Here is a 12,308-nt window from a genome sequence, read left to right as displayed (position 1 = left end):
CTATTTATGATAAAATATTACAAATATCATCTCTAAAATTTTCATTTAAACACAATCTCTTATTTCTTTAATATAAAAAAAACTTAACTAAAAAACATCAAAAAATAAATTTACATACACACAACATATATGTAGAATTAATAACGTTAATAAGAATTTGATCATTGAGATTGGATTTTTTTAAACAAATTCGAAAAAAAAAACATTAAAAACAATTTCATGTTAACTACTCTCCAACGCCCATTCTTCTTGGCCTCATTAGCATGATCGGGGAGATTTATATTTTTTTAAATAAGAAATTTTCAATTTTATTTATTTGTCTTTTTAAATATAAATTTTATCCATAATTTATTAATTTAATTTCCAAATTCCTATTTTAATTTTTAATATTTAATTTTTAATTTTTAATTTCCCCACCTTCTTCAATTACTCTTCTCCTTACACCGCAGTTCAACAAGAACCAACCCACGCCATTTCCAGTCCCTCTCTTTCTCTCACTAACAAGATGCACTCCAGATTCTTCCCTATCCTTCTCCTTCTCTTCTCCTCCACGATTTTCTACGTGAGTTCTCGATAAATCTGTAATCCTTTCTTGATAAATCTGTTTTCTTGGAATCTTTTCTTTGAATGTATTTGATATTTGTTCATGTGTGAGCGTGAATGTGCGTTGTAATTGATCGTAATGTGTGTGTTATTGTTGCCGATGTTAATGCAGGTGGGATTCGCCGGTGCCGGAGATGTTTCCAGGGACAACCCGTTTACGCCGAAGGGGTATTTGATCCGTTACTGGAAGAAAGAGATATCCACAGATGTGCCGATGCCGGTTTTCTTGCTCGACAAAGCTTCGCCGTTAACCGCAGTGGAGTTCGCCGGTTTCTCAAAACTCGCCGATCAGCGGGCGTTATCTTCTCATCTTCCCGATTTCTGCGTCAAAGCTATCCTCCTCTGCTTCTCCGATTTATCGCCGAGTCTCGAGAAGCACGACAGCAATGCGAATTTCGCCGTGTACCTAAACAAAAACTTCACCAACTATGGAAATAACCGGCTCGCGGGGGTTGATTCTTTCAAGAACTATTCCGACGGGGACAATCTCTCGGTGGACTCGTTCCGCCGCTACAGCCGTGACTCCACCGGTCATGGAGATAAATTCTCCAGCTACGCCACGGAGGCCAATGTGGTTGACCAGAGCTTCAATACCTACGGCACCGTTGCAACCGGCGGAGCAGGGGATTTCAGCAACTACAACAAACAGGTTAACGTGCCAAATCTCCGCTTCACTTCGTATTCGGACGATAGCAATGGCCGGAAACAATCCTTTACTGCATACACCGATGAAACCAATTCCGGCGACCAGAAGTTCACCAGCTACGGCAAAAACGGTAACGGCGCAGCGAACGATTTCACTAGCTACGGCAAGGATTCGAATGTGTTGGGCTCGACTTTCACCAATTACGGCGAGAGTGGGAATGCTGCAAATGTTACATTCACTTCATATGGGACAAATGCCAATGTCCCTGAAAATACTTTCAAGAATTACGGCATTCAAGGGAATGCAGCCACTGAAAGTTTCAAGAATTACAGGGACCAATCCAATGTGGGAGACGACAATTTCCAATCATACGCTAAGAATTCCAATGCTGCGAAGGTAGACTTTGAGAACTACGGGAAATCTTTCAACGAGGGGACAGATAAATTCAGTGGCTATGGCAATGGTGCCGTAGGTCAAGAAGTTGATTTCAAGATTTATGGAGTGAACAACACTTTCAAGGATTATGCCAAAAAGGGTGTCACATTTACAGGGTTGCCCAATGTAAGCTCGGCCGCGGGTGCCTCTTTGTCAGCCACAGGCGAAAAGGTTAGCAAATGGGTGGTGGAGCCAGGCAAATTCTTCCGGGAGAAGATGTTGAAAAGTGGTACTGTCATCCCTATGCCTGATATCCGTGACAAAATGCCTAAAAGGTCGTTTTTACCGCGAGTGATCGTGTCGAAATTACCCTTTTCCACGTCCAAAGTGGACGAATTGAAGAAGATTTTCCACGCAGAGGACGACAATTCTACCATGTCAAAAATGTTGACTGATTCATTAAGCGAGTGTGAGAGACCACCTAGCCCGGGTGAGACCAAGCGTTGTGTGACCTCGATCGAAGATATGATCGACTTCGCGACATCCATGCTGGGACGTAACATTGTGGTTCGTACCACAGAGAACACAAAAGGGTCGAAAGGCGACATCATCATCGGGAAAGTTAAGGGAATCAACTCTGGGAAAGTCACTAAATCGGTGTCTTGTCACCAGAGCTTGTTCCCCTACTCGCTCTACTATTGTCACTCGGTTCCAAAAGTTCGAGTCTACGAAGCCGATATCCTCGACCCCAAGTCGAAGGCAACCATAAACCACGGTGTCGCCATATGTCATATCGATACATCTTCGTGGAGCCCTGGCCATGGAGCCTTCATTTCTTTAGGTTCAGGTCCAGGAAAGATCGAGGTTTGCCACTGGATCTTTGAGAATGACATGACTTGGACAGTTGCAGATTGAGATTATTTTTTTACCACTGGTTTGAACTTTCAATTTATTCATATTATTATTATCTTCTAAGTTTACTTTGTATTACATTCAATTGTTTATACTTGGGAAGTCAGATTCTTGTGTCACTAAACCTTTACATTTCCTGCCCTGAGGTCGTCTGGTCATACCATATCCACAATGTTTTCCACAAAATTAACTGTTTCTTCCACAATTTTCCATTCTACTATGCTATTCACCTTGTGAACCATGGACAAACCACAATTTGGATTAAACAGGATGGACAAACTTAGATAATAAAAATATAAAGAAACCACATGATCTAAAAAGAACCTGGATTCAGTAGGCTACTTTTCACCGGTAGGCAACAACATTTTCCATCCATCCACTAAATTTCAAGATTGGCGCGGTGTTATGATCACGAAATCAATCGCTCACTCACGAGCAACTCAAAATGCTGCAAAATGACAGTTGAGAATACTGATGCAAGTGATAAGATCATAAATGCGAAAGGGAGAAATAATGATGGTCCTAATACACGACATAGTATATAGGTATCTGTGTTTGCTTTAATGTGTGAGGTAAGATAACACAATTTTCCAGCTGTTGTTGGGACAATCCCTCTCTTTTCTTCGTGTTTCTTTTATTTTTTACTGCCAAAAATACTCGAGGGAACAAACAACCGAAGGCCCGTCGCGGGGCTATGCACGTTTTTATCATACAAATTTTATAACGATAGTGAAAGGATTGTTGCGCATAAATATACAGGAAATAATTATTTAAAACTAGTATATCAGAATTCAGTGTTGTGCTCGGTGTTGTCAACACGGCACACAACACGGCAGCGGAAATTAATTATTTAGCACACTAAGATAACTTTAACAAGTAGACACTTGAGTTAAATTATGCACAAGTACTAATACTTGTGCGATGCCTCATGGCAAAAAAATCACTAAGAAAAATGTAAATCGTTTACACCAAAATCAATACTAGTGAAATAAAACTAAACTAAATTCCTTAATACTCCAAGGAATTAACATGCATCAAAATAAACCAATACTAAAAATAGATGCATAAAATAAAAAACGTATTGCAATAAAACCAAACGAAACCACTCTTCAATCAACACTCTGCGTCAGTGTTGTTCTTGAGTGTTGGCAACACCAATCGGCAACACGATCACGTGGTAGACAGGACACTCAAGCTCCTTACGCAAATACTGAATTAATTCCAGCAGAGCTCCTGTAGCCGTCAGTCAAATATTCTCTCCTTGTGTCACCCTCTTCAATGATTGTTCTCCCTTTTATGTTAAGTACTTCCTTTTACCTAAATCTTCAAGAATCTTTTTTATCTATCAACAAAGAAAACTAGAGTTTAATAGGAATCAAACTCTAATTTAAAGCAAATACTTTATATCTTATAGATAAGTTTCCTACTTAAATAAATAATTCATAATAATAGGATTCTCTATATCTAGGAAACCAAATCTATAAGATTTCTCTAGAAGTGCAAAATCGAAATAAAATCTTAATGGACTTTTGGAATAAAATATTCCTTTCAGATAATTCGTAAATGTCACGATAACAACTGTATATATCTACTTGCTCTCCATTGTTAGAGCCTGAATGGAAAATTTCGAAAAGAATTTCAATGAATGATTGTGATATTACAGTAGTATAGACATTAAACGTTCTGTTTCGACTGTGATTCCTTTCATGCATTAGGCCTCGTTCGTCCTTTGCTATCTTTCTTGCATATATCTCGTAGTAGATGGGATACTCCAGAACACCCTCTCAATCCTCTTCTAACACTTCGTTCGTGATTTCAAGTTCGCCCCGTGTCAGTTTCAGGTATTAGAAAAGAATAAATAATCTTAATGAGTACCAAGATCGATATAAACATCTAGAGTAGGTCTCATGTGAGACCGTCTCACGGATCTTAATCCGTGAAACGGGTCAACCCTACCCATATTCACAATAAAAAGTAATACTCTTAGCATAAAAAGTAATACTTTTTCATGGATGACCCAAATAAGAGATCCGTCTCACAAATACGACCCGTGAGACCGTCTCATACAAGTTTTTGCCAAACATCTAAAATAAATTTAAAATACTGACAACATGATTCAAATCAAATGAAGGCCAACTTTCAATTAACGAACTGTAAATTAAATTTAAAATTTAATTATCTGTCCTGTTAAATCCTCTATTTTATTTAGTGTTTTAAATTGTATTATATTTTGCTTAAATAAATCTTGTTTGTATAAATTATTAAAAATTAAGCATAATAAATATTATGTATAAATAAAATATAATAAATTATATACAATTCTATTTGTTTTTTTTAAAATTTCAAACACAATAAACTATTAAAATCACATTGTTGATTTTTTTAATTATATCTATTTCAGATTCTTTCCATCTCATTCTCTCTGCGTTCAACCAAGGGTCAATAAAAAATAAACGACTCTTTAAAATTTAATTCAAATGAAGGATGTCTGAATTCTTTTATTTGGTGAAAGAGTGTGGACTTATTTATGCACTAATTAAGTTAGGTAATACCAATTTTTATTATTTTTTATAGAAAAATTTATTTGTCATCTATGTTGTCGTTCGTTCTCTCCACCACTTGAAAATCCTGATGTTTCTCTGTTCCCTAAAAAAACCAAAGAAAATATTGAAGCAAAGATCACTTGAAAAGCGCAAATATAAGTTTACAAAGTATATGTTATTTATATCCAAATTTTTATAATGATCTCTTTGTTGTTTTACGATGAAAATTGAAATGTTCTCTGTAATTTACAAGTGTTAGGCTAGATTCAAGGGTTTGGGTCGAGTTTCTGGGCCTGAGTTTCATCTTTGTTAGAGGTTTTGGTCGAGTTACACCTCGTTGGTTCGGGTTTTGCTTCGGTTTTAGAATAGGTTTTGGGTCGAGTTATGTGTTGATTTTCATCATGTTGGGTCGTGTTTAGTCATGTTGGGTCGAATAACATCATGTTTGATCGGGTTTCATCATTTTGGGTCGTGTTGCATCATGTTGGGTCGCATCTCATGATGTTAGATTAGATTTCATCATGTTGTGTCGCATCTCATCATGTTTGGTCGAGTTCCATCACATTGGATCGGTTTTTTTATTGAAATAAATATTTTGAATTAATACTTTTTTTATTACTCTGGATTATAGTATCTAACATATGTTTTATACTTTATAGGTGATGCCAATAGTCGTTGTCTTAAACTATGACGGTGAATGTGAAATTAATGAAGATAATATATATTTAAATGGTGTCACTGGTCTACCGGTAAGTGAGCAGCGATTCTTGTGGATTCTGAAATTTATTCGATGGAATATTTACGATGTGAGATATACAGAGTTATGAATCTAGTTACAGAACAGTTGAGATTAAGTTATCTACCTGATGTGAAACATTGCAATATTCGTCCTATGTATATTGAGAATGATAATGATTTGAAAGTGTACTTATATTTTGGTTGTGCAAGAGATAGATATGTACTTTGTGTCAAAGTTGAACACAATATTGTTGCTACTGTGGATGTTGATGAGATGGATAGAACTTTTGATACTGTTGGAACTACACGTTTATTTAAATGAATACAATGATGATGATGAAAAGGATTTTCATGATGAATATTTTGATCGAACTTTTGTCTCTGATGATCATTATAGAAACAATGAGGTATTGGAAGATGTAAATATTGTTTGTTCAAATCAAAATATAAAAATAAATAATGTGTTCAGTCGAGAAAATAATGTGGAGCAAATGACTAAGTTGCATTTGGATGATAATAACTTCATTCAGCAAAATGACATCATGCACATTGTTGATATGCATTTGGATGATACTGATATCCATGTGCACAATAGTAATGATACATATTCATTCACCGATAGTTCTAACCTCTATTTGTTCAGGAATTTCAAGCAAGGCTCCCGTGAAAAAGAGTTATCCAAAATTGCTTTGAACTCTTCTTTTGAATTCGAAAGTGTGGAATCTTCTCCAAGTGTATATGAGGTTCGATGCATAAGTCAAGGTTATAGCCGGAGAAATTGGACTTCAAAACGTAACGATGCAAACATTTTGATATTCGTACATACTACAACACACACTTGTAACTTGACAGGAAGGCGTATAAGACACCGACGAGCAAGCTCATATGTTGTTTGTGATATGTTGGTAGAGAACTTTCGGGGACAACATCGATGATACATGGTTGAAAAGAAAGAATGATGACACTTTACTCTTGGCACTTTACAATCTCTTGCGTCTCTTGTAGTCTCTCAAATGGCTCCTCCCCCTTTATATTTACTGTAACTAATGTCTCATTGCCACAAGTTGTTTGCATCTCTATCTCTCACTGTAGTATCCACCTCATCCTCTACTCTCTTAGCTCTCTCAAACAACCCCTCCCTCTCAAACGGCTCTCCCTCTTCATGTACTGTAACCAATGTCTCATTGCCACCAGTTGTTTCTACACCTTTATCTCTCACTGTGTATCCACCTGACCCTCTACTCTCTCAGCCCTCTCAAACGACCTCTCTCTCTCTCAAACGGCTCCTATCCTTCTTCATGTATTGTAAATAATGTCTTATCACTCCACCTCCTCCTCTACTCTCTCAGCCCTCTCGAACGACCCCTTTTCATGTACTCTAAACGAAGTCTCGCCACCATATGATAAACAAGATTTTTAAAAAATTAAACATACAAAATATAGACCGCAACAATATTGGTAAAATATTTTAAGCTAAACATGTAGTTAAAAATTATATCAATATTGGTAAAATTTACCACTAACAACAGTCTCTAAGGCAGTCTCCCCATCGTCTGTTTTAAGTTCGATATATCTGTTTGGATGTGTCTCAGTACATCTATGATATGTGAAAATCCATCGGCTTGATCCTTTTGTAGCATCGTAAGTCTGTCATGCAAACTTGTCAGACAGACTTCATACATATCTGCACGAGATGAAAGAGTTCTGTCTGTGGGTGAGGGAGCTACATGAGTCTTATCTATAAGAAATGGAGATAGAGTTGGCTCTGTCATTCTATGCCAGAGAGCCAATACCCAGAGAGCCAATACTCTAGGTCAATGAGAATATGCACGAGACCTATCTATAGATGGCCAACGATATGTATGAACCCTGTCTCTAGAGATAGATGGTCGGTGAGACGGTCAATCCTCATCCATGTCATCCTCATACACGTCATCATGCTCTGGATTGACCAATAAATATTGACTACACACAACTTTGACACCCTAACTAATCAACTCTGTTATGCGAATGGTCACTACATTGGGAGTCGAATCAACAAAATTGTCAGACAAATCATACGTAGACATTAGCTCCGCCGGAGTCGGAGTAAGCATACTTACGATATCCTACATTATTTATTAATATTAGTTAACAAATAATATATTAGCTAATGAAAAAATAAATAAATTGGATTCTTCGTACTTACCTCGTCTGAAACACTACCGAATGATTTGGTGACATATTCCATCAAGGAGAATGATTTTTACTCCATTTCTTTGACACACAATGACATCCGAGGTATCAGGATATATGCACCCTCTCTACGAGTAGAAAATGTTTCACCAACATATGGAAAACATTCATATGCCAAAATCTAGCAAAAAGACGTTACACAAGTATATTAGTATGATTTCAGCATTAAAAATAATTTTTTTTAAAAATACAATATTTATTTACCTGCAAAAGATTAATAAAGTCAGTAATAAGGAAGCTACCGAGCCCACTAAAGTCTGGATCATTCTTACATCGTTTGGCCAATTTTTTATAACTTATGAACTTACTTTCGAGCTTTTTTCGCAACCCATAAACTGATTTCTCGAAAGCTAATCTACCACATGGATAGTTATTAAAACTATCCAATTAATCAACTACTCTATTCCACTCCTGGTCCAGTGTAACATGTCTGCTTTTTACGTTGAGGACCCAATACAGTTGCCACAAAATAAAGGCTGACCAGTTTAAATTTCTCAACATTCAGTTCTTCACCTCCACCATTTCTGTATTCATCAATCTTAGCCTTCAAATCACATAAACATATGTTCGATCTCTCACTAAAATATCTAAGCCTAAATCCATCTTCCTCAGGTATGATGAGATAAATTTTAGAGCAATTGAGGCTAGTGAGCAAACAATACTCTAACAACAAAAAACGTACAAGCCTCTTGCGTTACACCATCCAAAATTCTTCACTCCCACTATAACAGGTCTGTCTACTTATCAAAGACCGCAAAATCTGATTCGAATTCATATAATCTTTCGCAAATCTAATTAAATTACCGAATTTAGTTTGTTGGACCAACTGCTCCAACTCAATTTCTGTTAAAAAATGAACGTATTTTATCAGACGCATCAATGTAATGAGACCTCAATGTCACATTGCTCTCATAAAACTTATTTCTTTCAAGTTTGGCTGAGAAATAAATCTGCTTAAAACAAAAGAAAATTATTATTTGGCATGAAAAAATTGCTAATTTGGGTCGATTTTTCAATCTGGGTTGAGCTCGACCCATACACTTTAACTCGTCCCAACTAAAAATGATGCTAAAAACTGTGTCGTGTGTTCATTCTAGGTCGAGCACGACTTTTATTAAAACTAATATCAGAAACGTAAGTGCGATTTCAAAAACATTTAAATTGTTTGCAATCTCTGGGTCGAGTATTTATGAATCTAAAACATGAAAAGATTCATGAAATCTCGACCCCACACACGATCATACAAAATTTGCTTTCTCTGGGTCTGATTTTGACATCGGGTTCGTGTCTCTTTAAACGCGACCCAGATTCATCAAAACACGACCGAAAATCATAGGGCTTGCTCGAGTTTTGATGATCTGGAGTCGAGTTTTAGAACATGACTCAATTTCAAAAAATAAATCTACTGTAATAAAAACAACAAATTGAAAGGTTTAAGGTTATACCGATACACAATCTCTCGCTATTTTATCTTCCAACTCAATCTGAAAAAATTTCCTTTTCCTTATTCTTGACGTAATTATTTAACGATGGACTCGGAAATGATGCTTCGTGGAGGTGAAGAACAAATAACAGATGATGGTTATTTTGAAATGTGATGAATTTGTAGAATGAAAAAAATAGAAAAAACTCTAGAACAACTCAAGAAACTAATTATTGGTTCAAATTTATAATTTTTTTAATGTTTTGAATAAATTAAATTTTAAATATTGTTTTGAATAAATTCTCTTTTAATCCTTTTAAATCAACATTTATATTAGTCCCGATTTCCTCGTTTTCCCGTCAAGCGGAACCGTAGATACCAGAAACATGGATCTCCTGCTATTCTCGTACGCCGGGGAAAACGATCCGAACCACGACAACTCCGACCCAGATTCCTCCCCGACCCGGATTCCCCTTCCCTCGAAATCCGTGGCCCCGATAGTCGACGATACGATGCTGTCTCTCACCGTCTCCGGCCAAGCTCACTCGCAGGCGCATAAACCCCTCGACCCGACCCAGCACGTTGTCTCCTTCAACCCCACCCACGACCAGCTCTGGACCCCCATTGTCGGCCCCGCGCACCCCTATGCCAAAGACGGGCTGGCTCAAGGTCTCCGCAACCACAAGCTGGGATTTGTCGAGAACGCGTCTATCGAGCCGTTTGTGTTTGATGAGCAGTACAACACTTACTACAGATTCGGGTACGCTACTGATCCCTCTGAGAATAGATATGTCGGTGATGTTGTGCGTTTTGAGAAGAATGATGGGATTACGGTTTATAATATCCCGCAACACGAGCAGAAGAAGCGGAAACTTGAGAAGAAGAAGGAGACAATGGACGAGAATCAGGGGAATGACGAAGTGGTTGATGCAGTGGAGGTGGAGAATCCTGCGAGCGAGACTTGGTTGATGAATAATAGGAAGAGTCCCTGGGCGGGGAAGAGGGAGTGGGTGCAAGGTGAGTTGACGGAGGAGCAGAAGAAATACGCGGAGGAGCATGCTAAGAAGAAAGCTGAGAAGGAAGGGGTTGAGAGGGAGAAGGGGGAGTCTCACCTTGATAAGAGTACTTTTCATGTAAAAGAGGAGCAAGATTATCAGGGGAGGTCTTGGATTGCTCCTCCTAAGGATGCCAAGGCAAGTAATGATCATTGTTATATACCCAAGAAAATGGTTCACACTTGGAGTGGCCATACTAAGGGGGTTTCGGCTATCAGATTTTTCCCCCGGCATGGTCATTTGATATTGTCTGCTGGAATGGATACAAAGGTGAAGATATGGGATGTGTTTAATTCGGGGAAATGCATGAGAACCTACATGGGGCACAACAAGGCCGTGAGGGATATTTACTTTACTAATGATGGGACAAAGTTTCTGTCTGCTGGTTATGATAAGAATATTAAGTATTGGGATACAGAGACTGGACAGGTGATATCGACTTTTTCGACTGGGAAGATTCCTTATGTTGTGAGGCTTAACCCGGATGATGATAAGCAGAACGTACTACTGGCAGGGATGAGTGATAAGAAGATTGTACAGTGGGATATGAATTCAGGGCAGATTACACAGGAGTATGATCAACATTTAGGGGCCGTGAATACAATAACTTTCGTGGATGATAATAGAAGGTTTGTGACTTCAAGTGATGATAAATCGCTGCGGGTATGGGAGTTTGGGATTCCGGTGGTTATCAAGTATATTAGTGAGCCGCACATGCACTCAATGCCTTCTATTTCTTTGCATCCAAATAAAAACTGGCTTGCCTGTCAGAGTTTGGATAATCAGATACTTATATACAGTAACAGAGAGAGGTTCCAGCTGAATAAAAAGAAGAGGTTTGCGGGGCACATAGTTGCTGGCTATGCTTGTCAGGTCAACTTTTCGCCGGATGGGCGGTTTGTAATGTCAGGTGATGGTGAAGGGCGGTGCTGGTTTTGGGATTGGAAGAGTTGTAAAGTTTTTAGAACTCTCAAGTGCCATGACGGAGTTTGTATTGGTTCTGCGTGGCATCCCCTAGAACAAAGTAAAGTGGCAACCTGTGGCTGGGATGGCTTGATTAAGTACTGGTAAGTATTCTGATCTTGGTTGAGTATGAACCATCTTTTTAATGAATTTATATATGTGTTAAATATTCAAATACTTTGGTTGGGAACTAGTTGAGGATCTAGTTACAGCTTCATGGGATTAGTCTTTGGTGATTTAAATTCAGATAAAAAGCTTTTGATATGGGAGGGGGGCTTCATTTCTTGGTCGTACTTGTCTCTCGACCATTTTGGCAAACCCGAGTGATCAGGCTTCGGCGGGAGGACAGATATTGGCATTTTGTTTACTTTTTAATGACTTGTGTAGCGCCCTTACCCGAGCCACTACTAAACAGACTAATAAGCATGCAACATTAAAACTTAATAACAACAAATAAACAGCGGAAATCAAATAACTTAATCATCTTGCAACCCATACGAAAACAGAACAAACAACAGCAGTCTTAAACATTAATACAACCATATCGAAAACATAATTCTGAACGAGAAAACGATAAACCACACATAAAACCTCCACTGGATCACCACCGAAAACCCAACTGCTCTAGCCACTGCCCTGATCGTCCGCACCGTCCAACCTAAGACATGCCCCGTGGAATGGGGTGCCCAAGATGAAAACAAGGACGTGAGCGACAATCGCCCAATACGAGAATGTACGAGTATACAAATTGATATGATGCATGCAAAATACAATATGCTCGGATATCAAGGATCAAGTCAAGAATCTCATGCTCA

The 12,308-nt window shown here is 38.1% G+C and overlaps 1 protein-coding gene and 1 pseudogene across 1 annotated transcript; both read left to right on the top strand.

The window, feature by feature from the left end:
- Window positions 1-430: 430 nt before the first annotated feature.
- LOC140975386 (polygalacturonase-1 non-catalytic subunit beta-like) lies at window positions 431-2,678 on the top strand. Its single transcript, XM_073439079.1, has 2 exons — window positions 431-562; window positions 716-2,678. Exons 1-2 carry the CDS (start codon window positions 506-508, stop codon window positions 2,537-2,539), a joined length of 1,881 nt encoding a protein of 626 aa, XP_073295180.1. The 5' UTR covers window positions 431-505; the 3' UTR covers window positions 2,540-2,678.
- A 7,120-nt stretch (window positions 2,679-9,798) lies between these two features.
- LOC140975385 (uncharacterized) lies at window positions 9,799-11,606 on the top strand (annotated as a pseudogene).
- Window positions 11,607-12,308: the final 702 nt, after the last annotated feature.

Source organism: Primulina huaijiensis, chromosome 4 (assembly GCF_012295235.1).
Source record: "Primulina huaijiensis isolate GDHJ02 chromosome 4, ASM1229523v2, whole genome shotgun sequence".
NCBI lineage: Eukaryota > Viridiplantae > Streptophyta > Magnoliopsida > Lamiales > Gesneriaceae > Primulina > Primulina huaijiensis.
The sequence above is the reverse complement of the archived record's forward strand: the minus strand, read 5'-3'. Positions and strand labels throughout refer to the sequence as shown.

Excerpts from the sequence above, each read along its gene's own strand:
- LOC140975386 (XM_073439079.1), top strand. The coding sequence starts at position 506 with ATGCACTCCAGATTCTTCCCTATCCTTCTCCTTCTCTTCTCCTCCACG. Across the intron at positions 563-715 it reads TCTCCTCCACGATTTTCTAC|GTGGGATTCGCCGGTGCCGG; the intron begins GTGAGTTCTCGA and ends ATGTTAATGCAG.